Raw genomic sequence first — 21125 nt, 5'->3', positions numbered from 1 at the left:
AAGACATATGGCTCACTCAAACTGGGATATTCATCATGTTTAGCATATGTTTAATTTAATTTGTGACTTAAAAGTTCTTAGTTTAGCTTAAACTATAGCCTTGTAAATCCATTCATAAGGCAAGAGAGCAACCTCAAACTGTCAGCTAACTCAGTCCTATAATATGTGATAGCATTTTACCAGACAGACATATAAAACTGTAAATAAGACCATGTTGGAAATTTGAGTCAAATTCCATGTTGGAATATGTTTTGAGTTATCTCATATCACATCAATATTTTCTATACTGTACTAAAATGATACATCATAGTGAATGACAACTTCTTTATCACATATATTTTCCAGGCAAATGGAAGAACAATGCAATGGGCTCTCTCTCTCTATATGTAAGATATATATGCCATCTACTTTATATATCACATTATATATATCACAGATGACTTGACATCTAATCTCTTTTGCTAATAAGTTACTTAATAACCAACAAAATCTTACTAAGCTCCACAGTTAAACGTGAGGGGTGGTGGATTAGGATGCTCCCTAAGGACATTTTTAAAAGCCTGAACTTTCTATAAATCTATGAATCCTTTTAAAAACTATTTTGTTGAATAATATCCCTACAAGATAACATATCAATCATAAGAGTACAATTCAATGACGTTTCAAAAACTGGAGGCATGAATGTCATCAGTACCCAGCCCAACAGACAGAACAGTTGCAGAGCCAGAAGTCCTTCATCGTACTCCCTTCCAGTCACTCCCACCTCTCCAAAGGTTGCCACGATCCTGAATTCTCACAGAAGAGTTTTACCTGTTCTTGTGATTTATATACAAATGTATTCACACGACATGTATTCATTTCTGTCTGTGTTTTACTTAAACTCAGTTATATTTGTGACATTCATATATAATGTTGCATGTAGTTGTAAGTTGTTTATTCTTATTGCTGTATAGCTTGTCACTGGGTGAATAAATCATGATTTATTTATCTATTTTACCTGTGATGGGCATTCTTGCTCTTTGTTCTTTCTGGGACTTCAATTATACATAAGTTAGATCTTTGGGTGTGTCCTCCAATGTCTTTTATGCTCTTATATGTCTTATCTACTCTTTTCCCTGTCTGTGCTTCAATGTGGGTGTTTTCTAGTGATCTGTGTCCCAGTTTACTTCTCTTATGTTCTTCTGTGGCCACTCTGCTTTTAAATTCACCCACAAAAGACTTATCTTTTAATATTATATTTTTCAGTTCTAAAATGTAAATTTGATTTAAAAATATTTTTAACAGTTTCAATTTTCTATTCCACTCATCTCCTTTAGCCATCTTTTCTTCAATTTTCAGTATATTATTTATATTATTTTAATGTCCCTGTCTGTTAACTACAATAAATCATGCAGGGATTTGCTCCTCTCCTTTTTCTCTTGATCACTGATTGTACTTTCTTGACTCTTTGCCTCTATTCTTCATTATTTTGCATGACACCATGTATAAAAGAACCCTAGAGACTTCACACAATGTTGCTTTCCATCAGATGAGGTCCTCCTCCCCTTTCCTTTGTTAGGTAGATAGGGTAAGTGGCTGATGACCCCACTTCAATCAGAGTTTGCCCTGGGTTGAGGCTCAGCTGCCGTTTTAGTAAGGCTCAGTCTACCTCTGGTTTGCCCCTTTTCCTAAGGCGTGGCCCTCTCAGGCTTCAGATTGAGATTCTTGCATGTCTCACTTTCTTCAGCCCTTAAACACAAAGAGATCCACCTCTGCCCTTTGGAGACTCTCCACCCAGATGTCCAGCTGTCTGTCCCACAATGTTTCAAGATGTGGCTAATATCTTTAGTCTCCTTTACTTGAGAGTAACTCCTTGAGAATAAGGACCATGTTTTATTTATAGTTTACCCACATTACATAATACACTGACTGAATAGTGCAGGCATCCAAAAGACATTTCTTCTACTGAATTGAACTAACTGACTTTATTACAGTTCATATCTATTTCCTTCTACTGTTCCTCATAATAATAGTGTTCACCAATATGGAGTCCACACATACGCAGCTGCTTTTTCACAGATAGGTAAAATAGAGAGAAAGCTACACTGAAATGACAGAACTTGAGTGATGTCTTCCATCAGTCTTTTCAGATAAAACTGCACAAAATTATATGCATAAACATGTACCTTGATTATTCTAATAGCTCCTAACTATGTATTCTAATATATAATAATAACTATAATTTCTATAAATCAGTAAGAGATTGTGGCAATCAAGGAAAGCCACACAATTCTCAAAGCCTCTTCTATCCTCTTCGCTCTTTTATTCTCCTTGCTTTCTCTCTCCCCTCCAATTTTTCCTCCATTTCTTTTCTTTCTACTTCTATTTCACTGTCTCTCTCTCTCCTTCTCTTTTTCTTTCAAACTCACTTCATTAATTACTATTCTTTGCCTCTAACGTGAAAATTCCAACTTGTTTGGAACCACTAGAAAGAGTGACAACAGTCAATGTTCTGTAGGCACCTTCTAAAAACCAAAATTAAAAATAGAGAAAAGTAATAAATACATTTTGTAATTTTGATATTTTTCAATCTGTTTTGACACGTACGGAAAGAAAGAAGTTATATTAAGGCTGAGGACAAATGATTTCACAACTTTGAAATAAAGCATGGACTATAAGAAGCTCTGGTACTAGTAATGATTTAAGAAATCTTGTGTTTTGTTAATCCTTACATTTATAACAACTATAAATTCTCAGGAAAAAATACAGAATAAACTACTTGACTTACTTGAGAGTGAAAAAAGAAGTAGAAACTGAAGGGAACTTGACTATTTTTACATAGCATTTCTTCTGAGGGCACTTCCCAGATGGGGAGGCAAAGGCTAACTAAAACCAAAGCTGGACATCAAGGTGGACCATCTCAGCAAGGGGAGAATCACAGGGTAGTGAGGACTCCAAATCTGTGTATGCTACAATATTCCTTGGATGATCCCTAAGCTGTGCATGTGTGGGAGAAATTTCACATAGACCAGGGGAAAGCAACAACTGGGAAGCTTAAAAACCTGACATAGATTTTAGCTACTACTTATACAGGAAACAGTCTGGAGTTGAGCCTCACCAAGCCAGAAGTCCTTGGCAAACATATCAGTCTTGCTACTGAAATCCCAGAAAAGCTGAGTAAAGACTATGTGTTGAGACTCAGCATTCACTCTAAGACAGATGTGTCATATAAAATGTAAGAGTAAGCTTCACAAGATCAAGGAAATCAGCCAGTAATGTACTTGTCTGCTAGAAAAATAATTCATATCCTTTAACAGAACCTAGAATTTCTACAACATATCACCCAAAAAAGACTAGTATATAACAAAAAAGTGACCATACATGTGCAGAATAGAAAAATGTAACACCAAGTCTAAAGAATGTCCTTGGATCACGCAGACTTTGGAAATAGCAGGCAATAAACAAGTTATTACATCACATGTTCAATGACAAAGAAAAATACAGTAACAATGAGAGAGCAGATAGAAATCTCAGTGCAAAAAAATGTAAACAAAAATAATTCTACAACTATAAACTACAGTTTTGGAAATTAACGGTTCACTAAATTGTCTTATCATCAGATTGGAGAAGGCAGAAGAAAGCCTCAGTGAACTTAAGGACTAAAAAATATAAATTATACATTCTGAAAAATAGAGAGAAAAATGATCCAAAAAAAAAGCAGAACCTCAGTGACCTGTGGGACAATGTTGAGCAGTGTAACATATGTGTAATTGGAGTCCCAGCAGGAGAAGCAAAAGAGAATGAGGCAGAAAATCTATTTGAAGAAACAATGAAACATATTCCAAGATTTGTTGATGTCCATTAACTTGTAAATCCAAAATGGTCAGCAATCCCAAAGCAGGAACGATAAAAAGAAAAACACTCCTACATACATCATAATCAAACTAATCAAAAGCAAATATAAAGAGAAGGACCCGAAAGTAGCCACAGAAAATTTGTTCTGAGGAACAATGAGATGAACACCAGCTGATGTCTCATAAGGAAAAAATGCATACCAGAGACAATCAAACATCTCTAAAATGCTGAAAGAAAAATCTCTCAATCCAGAATTTTATATCCAATAAAAAGACCATTTAATTGAAGGCAAAATAAAGACATATTAAACTGAATGAAAGAAAACTGAGAAAAATCCCCATTAGCAGACTTGTGCTAAAAGAAGTATTAAAAGAAGTTGTTTTGTTGAAGGAAATTACACTAGACAGAAACTCAGATATATGAGAAAGAATGAATACAAGTTGCATATACGTGGTACAACATAAATGTTATTTAAAATTTGTTTGCAAAGACAACCAACTGTCCAGTGCTATATACATAGCATTATATATGACCCTTGAAACATTATAATTTCATTCAACCTCCTCCATCCCCTTTGCTATTATTGTCATATCCATTACAACGGTGCATATTATAAACCTCACACTACAATGATATGGAGGGGGTTAAATAAAATTATAATGTTTCAAGGTTTTTAGATTATTACATGAGTAGATAGTTATAAATTGAGTTCTTATTGTAATCTCTAGAGCAATCACAACTAAACAATACAAAGAATTATAGTTAAAAAGACCAATACAGAAATTAAAATGTAATACTAAAACTTATTTGAGTAACTCAAAAGAAAGCAGTAAAAGGAACAGAGGACAAGTAGAAATCAAATAAGGAGATGGTGGTCTTAAATGTAACTATATCAGTAATTAAGTCAAATATGACTTGGCTAAATTCTCCCATTAAAAGGGGGAGATTGTTGGACTGCACTAAGAAAGGAAGCGAGACAACTAAGTGCTCTACGCCAGAGGTTGACATTTTTTCTGAAAGGTCCAGAGAGTAAATACTTAAGGCTTGCAGGACACATGGTTTTTGTTCCAACTCTTCAACTCTAGCACTGCAGTCTGAAACAACACGGACAATATGTAAAGAAACGGGCCTGGCTGTGCTGCCATAAAACCTTATTTACAAAGCTTGGCAACAGCCTGGGAGTCATGGTTTGATCAGCCCTGCTGTATATGAGGTGCACTTCAAATATAATGATACACATAACTGAAAATAAAAGGACAGAAAAAGGTGTACATGTAGGCAGTAAGCATATGAAAGCAGTGTGGCTCTATTAATATCGGGTGAGGTGAAATTCAACACGAGTTACAGTGATAGTGCGAGACATTTCATAATTCTGATGGGCAGTACCTCAGAAGTCATAGCAATTGTAAGTGTGTGTATCTCATGAAAGCGTAAAGCAAAAAGTGGCAGAGCTAAAGGAGAAATAGACAAATACACACACGTTTATTTAGGGAATTTAACACCCTTTTCTCAGTAGCCAATAGAATAAACGTGCCAAAATTCAGGATGCATGATCATGATGAAGTAACCAGTAGTGGGCCGGCTCTAGTACTAACGTGTATGCTTATAACCCTCTGACATTTTATGTAAAGTGATTTCATACAATTTGAAAAAAATCTGTAAGGATAAGAAGATTTAAACAAACTATTATCTACCTTAACCTAACATACAGCCATAGAACTCTGAACCCATCAACCACCAAATAACTTTTTTTTCAAGTGCTCATACAGCATTCAGCAGGATATACTGCCTGCCTGCATGCTAGGCCCAAAATAAATCTCAATGCATGTCAAAGGACTAAACGCCTACAGAGTAGGTTGTCTTAAAACAGAATTAAATGAGAAATGTTTGGAACTTAATACAGTCTTAGTTACAAAGCTCCAAAGAAGAAACAAGGGGAATTTAAAAATATTTTGGGGACTGGCCCAGTGGTGTAGTGGTTAAATTTGTGTGCTCTGCTCCAGCAGCCTGGGGTTCATGAGTTTGGATCCTGGGCACAGACATACACACCACTCATCAAGCCATGCTATGGTAGCATCCCACATACAAAAAATAGAGGAAGACTGGCACAGATGTTAGCTCAAGGACAATCTTCCTAAAGCAAAAAGAGGAAGATTGGCAACAGATGTTAGCTGAAGGCGAATCTTCCTCACCCCCGCCCCCCAAAAATTGAACTGAATGAATATGAAAATACAACATACCAAAGTTTGTGGAATGCTGCTAACACAGTACTGAGAGTAAAATTCAGACTTTAAATGCTTGCATTATAAAAGAAGAAAGGCTAACATCAATGACCTAAATTTTGGATTTACTTTATAAAGCCAAAGAAAGAAGAGCAAGTTTTTTCTTTTCTTTTTTTGAGGAAGATTAGTCCTGAGCTAACTACTGCCAGTCTTCCTCTTTTTTGCTGAGGAAGCCTGACCCTGAGCTAACATCCGTGCCCATCTTCCTCTATTTTTTTATATGTGGGATGTCTACCACAGCATGGCTTGCCAAACGGTGCCATGTCTGCACCTGGGATCCAAACCGGTGAACCCCAGGCCACCAAGAAGTGGAACGTGCAAACTTAACCGCTGCACCACTGGGCCAGCCCCTAGAAGAGCAAGTTAAACACTAACGAGAAGAAAACAATGGTAATGATAAGAGCAAAAATAATTAAAATTGAAAATAAGCAATAGAAATAAAAACAAAGCAAAAAGTTAGTTATTTGAAATCATTAAGAAAATTGATAACTCCCTAAAAATACTGAGGGAGATAAAAGAACAAATACAAATTAACAATATTAGAAAACAAAGAAGTGTCATCACTACAGAACTCAGAGGCAAAAAAGGATAAGGGACTCTTATGAATAGCTTTTTCTTTCTGCAAAAATGTTAACAACTTAAATGAAATTGACACTTTCCTTGATGAACTTACCAAAATTTATTCAAGAAGAAACCTTATATCTATTAAAGAAATTAAAATTATAATTTTTGTTTTAAGGCAAATTCTCATAAAGAGAGCTCCAGGCCCAGGTGGTTTCATCATTGAATTATATCAAACATTTAAGGAAGTAACAAATTCTTTCAGTAAAAGAAGAGGATGGGACTCTTTCCAACCCATTTTATGAAGCCCACATTACTCTAGTACCAAAATTTGTGAGAAATATTATAAGCAAAGAAAATTCTGGATCAATATCCGTATGAATGTAGACAAAAAATTTTTAATAAAATGTTGGTAAATAGTATCCATCAATATATACAAATTATGATACATGATAATAGAGCGGAATTTATTCCAGGAATGCAAGGCTGGCTTAACATTCAATAATCCATCAATGTAATTTACCATTTTATCAGAATAAATAATATGAGGAAACAATACGATTATTTGTAGAAATAATATTGATGTAATGTAGATGTAGAAAGAGCATTTGAGAAAATTCAACAATGATTTGTGATAAAAACTCTTAGCAATCTAGGAATATTAAAAAAATTTCTTCAACCTGTTAAAGGACATTCTGTAGTAAGGAATTTGGCCTTGCCCAAAGAGAGGTCTGGCCCTTGTCTTCAGTTCTTGGGAGATAACCTCTAAAGAGTTAGAATTTTCTGAGTGATGTAAGTGGCAAGTTTCTTACTCATGGTGGGCCTCTTGGACCACATCTGATAGTTTATGCTGAGGAAATGTCTCAGGGTAGGGCCATCAGCACCCATTTGTCTTAGGGTAGGGGCAGGCCACACCTGAAAGAACAACCATATGGTGTTGAGAGGGGGCTTTGGGCCATGTGCTATCAGCCTGACCTGTGGGGAAAGGAAGGGTCGGAGACTGAGTTCAACCATACGGATGATTAGTCAATCAATCATGCCTATGTAATGAAGTCCCAATAACAACTCCAGACACTAAAGCTCAGACAAACTTCTCAGACTGGCAATACTCCATGCTTTTGCCACACACTGATGCCAGAAGAGTAACATGTTCCTGAGGACAAAGGAAATGCCACATTTGAAACCCTCCTGGACTCTGCCCTATACTTCTCTTCTCTTGGCCAATTTTAATGTATCCTTTACTTGTAATGAACATAACTATGAGTCGGATAAGTTTCAGTGAGTTCTGTGAGTATTTCAAGCAAATTATCAAAGCTGAGGGTGGTTTTGGGAAATCCCCACACTTGAGCTGGTATCAGAAGTGAGGGTGGTCTATGTGGACTCTTCCCTCCAGCTTCATATTTGGACCCCAACTCCTTGCAGCCGAGGACAGAACTCTTGGGCAGACTCTGCATCTGGAGGACTGTCCCCTTAGCGTTGCAGTTTGTCTAACTCTGCGTAGGCATATACGAATAATGTACAGCTAACATCACACATAATAACGCATGTTGAATAATTCCCTCTCTGACTGAGAACATGTAAAAATGTCTATTCGCAATGCTTCTATTCAATATTATTTTGGAGGTCTCTATGAGTGCAATAAAGCAAGAAAAATAAATTAAAAGAATACAGAATGGAAGCGAAGAAGTAAAATTACCTCATTTTGCAGAGGAAATGATTGTTCATGTAGAAATCTTAAGAAATGCACAAAACAACTAGTAGAACTAAGAAGCAAATTTAGGAAGATGGTTGTATACATTTCAACAACAATAAAAATTATATTTTCATATACTGCTATAAAAATCTGGAAAATAAAAATTACTAAATAATTGCATTTATAATAGATGCAAAATACACAAAAATAATTTAAAAATAAATTTATAAGATGTGTTAACTGTCTGCATCAAAAGTTATGAAATATTGTTAAGAAAAATGGAAAATATTTAAGTAAATGGAGAGCTTTATGATGTTCATGGATTGGAAGAATAAATATTTTTAAGATGTCAAATCTACCCAAATTTATCTATAAATTCAAAGCAACCATAATCCCACAAAGCTTTAAAAATTTTTTGGTAGAAATTGCCAAGTTGCTAAAATTTATATGGAAATGTAAAGAAATATGATTGCTAACTCAAGCAGAACACCAAAGTTGAAACACTTATTATTATTGTTATTATTATTATGACAAATGTGCCAAGGCCAAAAGAAAGTCTTTTAAACAAATTGTGCTGGAATGACTTCATAAATATATATATAATAAAAGCAAAACCCAAACAAACAAATAAACCACATTTATCTTTCACCACACACAAAATCTTATATTATATTCCTTATATCATATCCTTAAATGTAAAAGTTAAAACTAGAAGTTTTGTAGAAAAAGATATAAAAAATATCTTTGCCACTTCGGGATAAGTAAAGATTATGTAAAGTGGACAGAAAAAGCACTAAATGTATAGAAAAAAATTGATAATTTATTCATCAAAATTAAAAACTTCTGCTTAGCACAAGACACCATTAAGAAAAGAAAAAATCTAGTCACAAACTAGGACAAAATATTTACAATATATCTAGAATGAAGGACTTTTATGCAGAATATGTAAACAGCTCTTACAAATCAATCACAAAAGGCAAATACCAATAAAATCATAGGCAAAAGATCTGAATAGTCACTGCACAAAAGAAAATGACCAATAAATTCACAGAGCTGAAAATCATTAGGTCTCAAGTAAATGCAAGTTAAAACTAGAATTAGATACCATTTCACACCTCCTAGAATGGCTCAAATTAAACAGAATGACAACATCAAATTTAGGCAAGGATGTAGATGAATGAAACTCTCGTACACTGCTAGTGGCAGTTGCAAATAGGACAACTGCTTTGGAAAGCTGTTTGGCGATTTCTCGTGAACAAATTTCTCCTACGACCTAGCAATTCCATTTCTAGGTATTTACCCAAGAGAATGAAAACATATGCTCACAAAAATGCTCATATAAGAATGTTGATTTTAGCCATATTGCTCATAATAGCCCAAACTGGAAACTATCCAAATGTCTATAAACAAGAGAATGGATTAAAGTAATGTAAAATATTCTAACAATGGAACACGACTCAGCAATTTAAAAAAATGAAATCACTAATACATATATCTCAGAAACATTATGTTAAATGAAAGAAGCCGGACACAAAAGAATACATTCTACATAATTCCATTTCTATGAGGTTCAGGAATAGGCAAACGTAATTTTTCGTGATAACAATCACCGTGGTTGCCTAAGGAAGCAGGGATGATGGGGCTGGACAGGAGGGGGTCCAGGGGAACATTCTGGAGTGATGGGATGTTCTATATCGTGATTGAAGTAACGGTTACCAAGGTGTATGCATTTATCAAAACGGATTTAATTGTGCATTTAACATAAGCAAAATTTACCTTAATATAAAAACATTATACAGAGAAAAGCTAAAGCAGGAAGCTTGTGGCCAGGGATTGAAAGAATCGGGCAAAGAGCGCAAGGTGAAACTGGAGACCATTTGCATTTCCCATTCTATTTACTTTCTAGGTGGATTTATTTGTCTAGGGCTGGAGAGTAGTTTCTGTGATTTCATCAAGTTGTGCCAAATAGAAGACGGAGGTATCTATCGAGAGGAAGGGAGTGACTAGATTTCCCTCCAGGGAAATTGTGGTACTCAGGGCAAACCACAGCATCTTTCAGCATATCCCTACAGGTAAATCAGGCTAAAAATCACTGCTCGCGGTTGGGAATTACAAAAAACGGCAACATGAAATATGTTTGGAGGATATGATTGTAGAATAAGAGTTGGGTAACTTCAAACTGATTATTTTTCTTATTTTAAAATTCACAAAGGAAAAAAATCAAGAAGAAATGGTAAATGAAAAGCAAAAATCTCCCTTCTTTTCTTAATCTCACCCTCCAGAATAAGAACTGTTGACACTCTTATAATGCCGTGATGGGTCAGGCACTGTTCCAAGTGCTGCATCGATATTAAATTATTTTAGCCTTAGGATATCTCCATTTTATATTAAGACTAATAAACTTGCTTGTGGTCACACAGCTAGTAAGTAGCAAAGCCAGGATTCAAACTCCAGCAGTCTGGCTCCAGCATCCTTGCACCAAGTTACACAGTCATACAAATATGCTAAGTGTTAACCACTGTGAAATGTACGAAATAGAAATAAAAACAGTGTTACTGAGTGAGGAGGAGTATTCGTTGAGTACATGTGTATATAAGATTTACAGTTGGTTTCTGACTTATGATGGTTCCACTTAGGATTTTTTTACTTTACAATGGTGAGAAAGTGATAAGCTCTCATTAGAAACTGTACTGGGAATTTTCAATTTTCATCTTTTTAAAACTTTTTTTGTATAAAAGAAAGTTCTCATTAGCTTCTTGTAAGATGTGTTCAGAATGGACTTCTTTCCATTTAGCTAAATTATACCCACCGTATAAAGCATGTAGGGACATGTTTTAAGACACTGCTTAAGAGATCTTCCTAACAAGCTACTGCTAGCTTCTCTCAGCACAGTCTTTTCCCCAGCTAGCGATATGCGGTACAATCCTTTCTCTTGATGCTGGACGGCAGCCACGAGTGCAGCTCCCAGGCAGCCCCACCATCACAAAGGTAAACGACTGATACACTTACAACCATTCTGTACCCATCCAACCTTTCTGTTTTCCACTTTCAGTACAGTATCCAATAAATTACATGAGATATTCAACACTTCACTACAAAATTGGCTTTGTATTAGATGACTTTGCCCAATTGTAGGTTAATGTAAGTGTTCTGAGCACGTTGAAGCTAGGCTAGGCTAAGCTGTGATGCTTGGTGGGTTAGGTGTATTAAATGCATTTTCAACTTACGATATTTTCAGTTTACAATGGGTTTACAAGGATTCAACCCCACTGTAAGTTGACGAAGATCTATATACAAATTTTGTTATAAATTTCTCCATTTTTTACAGACAGTCCACTCTCCCTAGCAGAGAAAAACGTTTAAAATTTATTCCGATTACTTTCGGCTCAGTTTTGAGACTGATGTGTTAAAAACCAATGCAATTTTATAGATGTGCCTTTTTTAATTTTGGAAAATTTCAGCGATTTGAAAGAATTACAGAGGTCAGAAAACCACCTACTACTGAAAGAGCACAAAAATGTATTTAAATCATTTTCTTTAGCAAAATATTTTTCAGTCAACCGATTTGAGGGACAAGATTAGGTATTTATAAAGAATGAGTGCTTAGGTTAAAACACAAATTATTATGGTTACTTGTCTTAAACTTTATTCATCATTCAACTTTTTTGAACTTTAAATATGAGAGAAGGGGGCTGGGTGGTTAAGTTCATGCACTCTGCTTTGGCTGCCGGAGGTTTCGCCTGTTCTGACCCTGGGTGCCGACCTAGCACCACTCATCAAGCCATGCTGAGGCAGTGTCCCACATAGCACACCAGAAGGACCTACAGTAGGATATACAACTATTTATTGGGGGGCTTTGAGGAGGAGGAGGAGGAGAAGAAGAAGAAGAAGAAGAAGACGAAGAAAAAGATTGGCAATAGATGTTAGCTCAGGGCCAATCTTAAAACAAGGTAATAAATAAATAAATATGAGAGAAAATTGAAATCACGGAATCACAATAAATTAACATTGGGAGAAGCCCTGGAGGTGACCCTCTAGTCTAATCTGTGAGGCAGAGAGGAGTCTTGGCCTTGGGGTCAGTGGGCCTGGGTTCTTATCCTCGTGTATCTAGTCTGAGCTGCAAGTTCTTGGACAAGTTCCTCCTCTGAAGCATGCTGAACAGGATCTACTCTGAGGGCTGGTGTGAGGATAATTGCGAGAGTATTTGTGAAAGCCCCCAGCAGGGGACAGGACTCACTAAACTGAAGGTGAGCTGCGCCAAGCCCATAGAGATACCGAATCGAGGCAGGGAGTTCAAACCTATGTCTCGACCCCTCATTTTGTGTTAATTCCATAAGTGCAGTGTTTATTCAGGGTTCAAGTTGCTTTTAAATAACTTTTTATAAGATTTTTCAACTTTTTTGTGAGATTTTCCCCAATATGATAAACTTGTTTCAAGATCTCCTTCAAAGGAGGTGGGGACTTATCTGGTGACATCTCCTAAGTGTACCTTTAGGTTAACACTTCAAAGCTCCTAAGAGATTAGATCTTAAGTGTTCTCACCACAAAATGAAATGATAACACGTGATGTGATGGAGGTGCTAGCTAATGCTACAATGGTTATCATGCTGCAATATATAAATGTATCATATCAACACGTTGTACACTGTAAGCTTACACAATATTATATGTCAGTTTTATCTAAATTAAAAAATAATTTAGTGTGAGATGGAGGAGGTTGGAAAAGTGAAGGAGTAGGGGAATGGCGGTCATAACCAATACATGGGAATCTTGGGAGGTGGTATCATTTCAAAAGATGGCTAAACTATTATAGTAGAATTGTATTTTTGGAAAACAAAGAGAATACCCACTTAAAATAATTCACACATGAAAGAGTTCAGCAGACTTTAGGTTTTTCAAAAGCAGGCATATATACAAGAAATTTGAAAACTCTCCTAGAGGGGGCATGAGGAATCATTAACACTTCCCAGTCAGAGTGGCGTTTCCCGTGATTACTAATTTATGGCATGCCTGGGACACACCACAGAGGGACTACTGGTATTTAAGACTGGGATCCTGCCACTTCCAGAAAACTGGCCATTGATTCCTGGGTGGTAATTAGGGTCACGTCCCAGAGAATAGTTATTTTTCCCTGTTCCCTGGTCACAGTTCTCAGGGAGTCTCTTCTTGGGCCAAGCTTCATAGAAAGCTGGAGGGAGAGAGAAGGGCTCTTGTCCCTGCATCGCAGGAGGACAGTGATTCGCAATTTCTGGGTGAAGAAGGAAACCAAGAAGAAGAAATAGTTGGTCCTATTACAACTTTCAATTTTATAGCCTTAGAATTTCTAAGACTCTCCAAAAAAACCCTCCACTAAAACAGGGAATCTCTATGTCTTCAGTAAATAGAAAATGGCCATTCCATGTAGGCCAACAGTAAATATGTGGAGTATGCATTATGCAAAAGATTAGGAGATAAATATAAACCTAACAGTACTGAATAAGCATGGACACAGAGTGCCATCTGCATGCCTGCAGCATCCTGGTTCAAAGCGTATCCCGAAGGTGGGTAATGTTGGGACAGCACACAGCCGGGCTCATTGCAGGTGCTCAGGGGACAGGACTTCCCTTCAAGTTTGAAAAGATTATCAAAACAAACACTTGAAATAAAAAATAAAATGATATGCAGACAGCCAGAAGAGGTTAAAAAATTGGAAACATTATGTTTTAATGCAAGCCCTTTCCTCTGGAAATTTTCAGGTCATATGTAGTAGGAGAGGGGAGGGCCATGGATGGTTCTGCCCTTTGAGTGGCCAAGGATCTTGTGATTGACTGGATGGGGACTCCAGCATTTCCACATTAGCTTCTTTCCCCTTTAGTCCACTCTGCTATTTATGGTTTGACAGAATAATGAGGAATTTTCTTTTCTTCCTTCTTCTGGCTGCCTGCAGACTATAAAGTAGGGAAAGAGAAAGAAATCAAAACTTGGATTAGCCCGACCTCTACTACAAGGTCAGAGGCCACGTCAGTCCTGCCCTTCAGAGTACACCCTGCCATCACTAGTGCTATGTGAAATGCCAGCAGGCAATCAAAGTCCGAGATGAAATTTCAATTCCAAAGAAGTCCTGGGGAGGCAGCAAAAAATATTAGAAGTATGTGGGATACAGAATATGATAGTGCTACATGTGTTATCTTGGGGAGATTAATCTCACTGAGCCTTAGATATTACGAGATAGAGTTAATTGCATTTACCTCATTAAATTGTTGAGGATTTCAGTAAAAGAACAAAAAAAAAGAAAAAGGAAAAAAGAGTCGTAGATGTTTATGTAGTGATGAATGAGGAAAGTCATTAAAAACGTGCTATAAATGGTCCTCCAGCACCACCTTTTCAATTTATTCAGTGGGGAGCCAAACTTCCCTCATGAAAACGTCTATTTGATTTTAGAGTGAGTACTAATTGGAAATAGAATTCAATTAAAATCAACTTTCTTGTATGATCTTGTTCCATATATAGAGCGATATTAATGAAAAAGTTTTTCGAAAGGCTTAATATTACCTTATTTCTTGAGGTTTCAGTATAGGCAAGCCCTCTTTAGTCTTTAGACCAATTTAAGACTGTCTTTGTTTTTCTCTGAGACAGTAGTGGAATAATACAGCATTAAATAAGGGAGAACTGATAGAGGATATTTGTGACTTTTAGACTTCCAGATTGTCTACATATTACACAATAACACATGAAAATAGTCATGAATTCCACAGTTGCCGAAGATAAATCTCTTGGTAAGTGTCCAAGATTCACACAATGTGTACTTTGAGTTTACAGATGTCTGGCTAATGCTTACTCCCATCCATTGATAAGAAGGATGGGATCTCTTAAATGCAACCAACTTGGAAATTATGGTTTTAATAAACTTCTGAATAAGTTTGTGGCTACATCATTCTCCCTCTACATTTTTCCTTTGTCTTTGACTCTTTTAATTTTTTGTTTGTTCTCGTACTATAAAACGTTCAGGAGAGGATTTGGAACTCAAATAGTAACACGTAACTTCCTGCAGAGCAAAAACAATCTTTAGACGACATGATAGAGAGAAATGGGGCAAATAATATAAAATAATCATTGAATTATCTCTAGTTCTTTGATGTCCTCCTACCTGGTAAACAACCAGACATGGAGTTGGCTTAGTCAATTAATGCCTTTTGCCTGGACCTGTCAGTTAATACACTACATGGATGGGAAATGATCAGGATCATCTGTGCTCATTATCAAAAATCTCCAATTTAAAAAAAACTTCCAGTGAGAAGTTATATGATTCAAAGCAGGAGAGGAATCACGAGTGTTTACTGTGCAAGGAATATGGCATATCACAATGCCAAGCACAAGTGCTAAGCGTTTCTTGCTGCAATTCTCCATACTTGAAGTAGATATAAAACTGTGCAGCTCCTATTAATGGAATGGAGACTGTGCCTTAGCTGAGGAGCCACTATTTATGTTAGCAAATGTACTCTTCAATTCTACTTGGGCATAAGAGATTGCTTCTCTCATCTCTCGCCAATGACTTTTTAAATTGTCAATGCAAAGAATTCCCCCTAAATGTTGCTCAAACTTTACTGCTTTGCTAGCTGTATAGCTGAGGCTTTTCAATAAAATGTTTGTCTCATAATTTAGTTGTTGCCCGAAGTTGTTTGCAACAATAGGCGACTCACTCAGATTGTTGATGGTATTATTTTGCAGGATGGCAAACACGGGGCTATATTTCTTTAGGTATCTGGGAAAAGTCTGGACCATATCTTTATTAAAAATCTCTCATATCCATGTAAAATGGTGACAAATTAGCCTAAGATAGAAATGAAACTCTCATACTGATTTGTAAAATTTAAAGAATTATTGAGAAGAGAGGAAAAAAAGGAGCATATAGTATACCCAAAAATGGCCTTACGGTTCTTAACCTGAAAGCTCTTATTATGAATCTGCACTTACCCTGGACAAGCAGATTAATAATAATTCATATTTCAAAACTGCTGGCTTATCTCAGAGGGCACTAGCAAGAAATAACTAATCAGGAAAGCAAAGCACTTAGAATAAACCTGAAGAATTCCACAAATTTGTAATAACAACACTTTGATGCTGGGGATGAGAATTGCAATTTATTGATGTTGATTACCAAAAATATTAACTCTAGAAACTCGGTGCACTTTTCAATTAAATCACAGTTATTTAGCCTAACGATCAAGTCAGATGGTAAAAATTGCACTTAATTTAATGAGGTACTTTAAAGGAAATGCATGACGTCTTAACCTTTAACCTAAAGACACCATGAAGCCAAGTGTCCAGCATTTATTTATTCATGATTTTAATTTGGATCACCGTATGGTCATAACCACGAAGTAACAAAAACATACACACGCACATAAATTCCTTCTATTCAAAGAAGGACAAATGGTGTCTGATGAGACACTGGCATTAGAATAGGTTCATCAAGGATTTTGGGGGTGCGCCAAGGATTTAACATTCATTTGAATGTAATGCAGACAACTATGGTTTATTTTTCAGCTCCAGTCCATGATACAGGAAAATTTTATTTCCATCCTTTGAAGAAATAAAATTACTTTGGAGTACATCAGAAATCCTTAAGTAAATACAATGGAATACCCTAGAACCCAAGCTGTTGGATTTGTGAGTACCTTCCTTTGGGTAATAAAGCAGGGTAAGATTGTGAGCATCGGGACACTTATACACACAGAAGGAGGACTTCTGTGAGATGGATATCGCCTCTGGGCAACTGTCTGCAGTTCCCTTCACTTTCCTGGTACAGGCAATCTTCTGTATTTTCCATGGAAACTATGGACACAAACCCACATGAAGTGTTTGTATATAAAAGGCTCATTGAGAAAAAGAATACATTTGTTACCAAGTGAGAGTGGGGGCCGCTCAGGATTGAGGAGACTGGTGCCAAGATGAGAAGCCCTGGAGTGAGTGTGGACGTGTACGTCAACCACAACAGACAACACGAAAATTTCAAAAAAGAAAGTGAGGATTAGCGAGTAAGCACAAAGACTCTAAAACATCACTGCCTTCAATCAAACACAATTCTGTCCCTCACAAATTCGTAACCTGCGCTGTGGCGTCAATTACCATTCTCTGCCTTCGTTTTTGTAATGTAAAATATGAATAATGATAGTATCTGCTACATAGATGGAGTGTGAGAACAAGACTGAGCCCCGTACATGCTCACATTATGTGACTTTCAGTTTCTGATCTGTTGCTTTCTTCTGGTGGAAGCTTGATTCAAATATTGCTTCACTGAAATTTCCATCTTTACAGGGTACAGTCATGGATGCTGATTGAATCTGCTTTTTCTTTTGGTTTTCTTTTAACTTACCTGAGCTGTTGAAAGGCCTTATATCAGGCATCAAGAAAATATAAAATTAAGTTCCAAGTTGCCACTAGCTATAAACATTGCTCTGCAAAAACCAATTTTCTCATTTAAAAGGCTGGCGGGTTAGGGGCCAACCCTGTGGCCGAGTGGTTAAGTTCGCGCGCTCCACTGCAGCGGCCCAGGGTTTTGCTGGTTCGGATTCTGGGCACGGACATGGCTCTGCTCGTCAGGCCACGTTGAGGTGGCATCCCACATGCCACAACTAGAAGGACCTACAACTAAGATATACAACTGTGCTGGGGGAATTTGGGGAGATAAAGCAGAAAAAAAAAAAAAGATTGGCAACAGTTGTTAGCTCAGGTGCCACTCTTTAAGCAAAAAAAAAAAATTGGCTACAGTTGTTAGCTCAGGTGCCAATCTTTAAAAAAAAAAGACAAGTGGGTTAAAAACCCATGTTTGAAACCAGGGGTATGCTGCAGAATCACCAATGGAACTTTTTAAAAATGTAAATGCTGGAGCTCATCTCTGCCCAATTGCGTCTGAATCCAGGGTCAGGGCGGGGGCAATGAGGAATACTAGGCCTGTGTTCTGTTAAGATTCTCATTGGTTAATCAGATTTTCATTATAAATCACTCTTAGATGATTTGTAAGCTTGATACTAGTTGTATTATTTTGACTCTAATAATTTTTAATCTAAACACCATCTAAATCATTTTTAAAGTAGTCTTGGTACTTTGTCTAATCAATTTTTTTTTAATTCAAGCCAAAATAATGATGATTTTTTTCCCTGAATTAGATCCTCTTATGGGACAAAGTGGCCTAAATAGAATAGAGGAGTAGCGACAACAAAATAGTTCTACCTCACGAGCAGTTTCACTGCTGGCCAGACCTGTTACTGCAGACAGCTGACATTCCCTACAGGATGTCCCAGCTGCTTTTAATTAATCTCCACCAACCTCAGCCAAATGGTTTAGAACAGCTAACCTTTAGGCAGTATATGCTTTTAAAAAACCCACCTAGGCAGTGAAAAGAAAAGAAAATTATTGAATTCAGACTACTGACTGAGAAAAATTGGGACACATGTGAAATCACACCTCAAGCCATTTCCCCAGTGTTGGCAACGTGGTCACTGTGAGCAGAAAGCAAAACATGATCAGCCTGATTTGGGGGATAGGTCTTTCCCATTATAGAAATGACATGTCCAGCTGGAGTGGGCATAACTGACGCATTGTATTTCCTCCCAGTGAAAATCAATGAATAAGGAAGATCTTTTCCCACAACTTACTTTGATTTCTTCATGTACAGCCAGTAGACGACACCAGCAACGAGGGCAGCGAGGAGTAGACCAACGACGATTCCCACAATGAGTTTCGCCTGGTCGTTCACCTTTTCTCTGTTTTCATCTACAACAAAGAAGAAAATTCCATGCAATTACAGACAATGCCAAGGATTCTTGAAAGAAGTTGATCTAGTTACTGTTTCTTATTAAAAATGACTAAGGCTCACTACTATGCGTAACATGCAAACTTGTGATTTTAAAGGAGAAAATTTTAGCATTCTTACTATCTTGTCTCATTTGCTATGTTAACTCAAGTTAAAATTGTGGCAGCTAAGAAAATTACTTATACAATGACACTTCATAAATCTGGAGCTGAAAGTCAAGGAAGAAGAGTGGCCAGCATAGTACCTACCACTTATCTCGTCTGCCTCATCGTGTTCTGGAATACTTACTGAAATGAAAAATGTTGATATGAAATTAAAAACAAAACTTGTTGATATATGAAAGTCACCTTTACCATTATAGTATGATGTAATAATATTCAAAGATAAAATATCTCTTCTACAGCTAAGGGTAGGAAAAATTTACATTTAATAGAGCGTGAACTTCCCTACAAAAAAATTAATCTTGTTTTAAGAAAAGGAGAGTAGTTAAAACTGCAAAAGCATTAAGCTACCATAGAAAATTTCACAACTGACAAGCTATGGTATTAATCCAAAATCTATATTAATTTCCCCACTATCTACTTCTTTTTAACAGGACTTTCTCTAAAAGAAACAAGCTGCCACATACGAAATCTACCACACCGTGTTTCTCAACTTTTCTTAAACTTTTCCGCCTTCGATGGAGGAGAATTCATTTTCATTCTCTAGTGTCAGGGTCTTACTACTAGAGACATTCTGAAAGTGGTGGGGGTGGAGGTTAAAACTGGGGGTGTCTCAGAAGCGACGGGGCAACATGTGTGAAGTTCGCAAAAGCCCAGCAAATGACTGATAGTGTCATGCTCCTGGCCCATTTTAAGAACTGCCACTGTGATGGATTCTCACCTCATATTAAACTACATAAATATTCTTCTACGTGCATGGGCCTGCATAAGAACTTCTAGTGATGTTTGTTAAAATGCAAATTCCCATACCCCTCCTGATATACAGTAAACTGGAATCCCAGGAGGTGCTCGCTGAATTGGAAAACGACTGTATTAAATGTTGATCAAGCTACTACAGTGTCTGGAAAACCACTATTCAATGGGTAAGAACAAGAAGAGAGACTTGTGTTCAGGAAGAAAGGATGAATTCTCTTTCTAGGTGGGATGAATCAATACTTGCTGAATTGAATTCTGAGAAGTCAATGCTCCTATTTTAGAGTTAAATTTCTTTTGTTCTTTTCTCTTGTCAATCTACCAGGCTTCTCTATTCCAGTCATAATCTGTTAAGGAGCATTATCTTTTGGACAATTATTTTCTCCTCGCTCCAGCTAATTCCTAGCCAGTGTCTCCCCAGCCTGCTAATGCCACACACAGACGTCTAAGTGACCGAAGAAAGATAGTTTGGCGGGTCAGCTGAATCGTATCCAGAACTGAGCCTCGTGCAAGGCCAGTCCTGACTGAAAGTTGACACAGCAATAGGAACGATGACAGAATTGAAGATGATGGATACTTTCAAATTAAACGACAATTGTTTTCAGAAGAAGCTGCTATTGGTAAGTATGTATCACCCTGATTTCAGCATTGACAGATTTTTGCACTTTTTCCGAAATAATCTCATTTATCTGATTTTTACCTATGATTCGAACATAACATTCAAAGCATCATATTTGAAACTAGACTACATGAATTCTGATATCAGTTTTACTACCAATTTGCTGAATGACTTTAAGCATGTGATGTTTCTGTACAAAAGAAGGGGAGGATAAATACCACAAAGAATTGGAACGCAAAACAACAGATTAAAGGGAATTAAAAATTTCCCAAAGTTCAAACTGTTACAGAAATGTTTTAAGATAATCTTTTAATTATCTGTACTCTGAACATAAAATACGGATTAAATAAGAGCGACTCAGTTCTTATCCTCTGTTGCTCTTGGGCAACATTCCTACATACGGTAAGGTCTTCAACCCATAAAACAT

The 21125-nt window shown here is 36.7% G+C and overlaps 1 protein-coding gene across 8 annotated transcripts in view; it reads right to left on the bottom strand.

The window, feature by feature from the left end:
- The window catches only part of ALCAM (activated leukocyte cell adhesion molecule), a 193548-nt gene that overhangs the window by 5292 nt on the left and 167131 nt on the right, over positions 1 to 21125 (bottom strand). For 6 of the 8 annotated variants that reach the window (XM_014853224.3, XM_070508687.1, XM_070508690.1 and 3 more), the window contains exons 13-14: positions 19414 to 19452; positions 19008 to 19125 (exon numbers count right to left, since the gene is read on the bottom strand). In XM_014853224.3, the coding sequence (XP_014708710.1) occupies positions 19008 to 19125; positions 19414 to 19452 (157 nt within the window). The remainder of the gene's footprint in view (positions 1 to 19007; positions 19126 to 19413; positions 19453 to 21125) is intronic. The other 2 variants (XM_070508688.1, XM_014853225.3) reach the window with 1 other exon arrangement.

The sequence above is a fragment of the Equus asinus genome, chromosome 5 (genome assembly GCF_041296235.1).
Source record: "Equus asinus isolate D_3611 breed Donkey chromosome 5, EquAss-T2T_v2, whole genome shotgun sequence".
In the NCBI taxonomy this organism is placed as follows: domain Eukaryota; kingdom Metazoa; phylum Chordata; class Mammalia; order Perissodactyla; family Equidae; genus Equus; species Equus asinus.
Note: the sequence above shows the minus strand (reverse complement) of the source record. Positions and strands in the feature narration are given on the sequence as shown.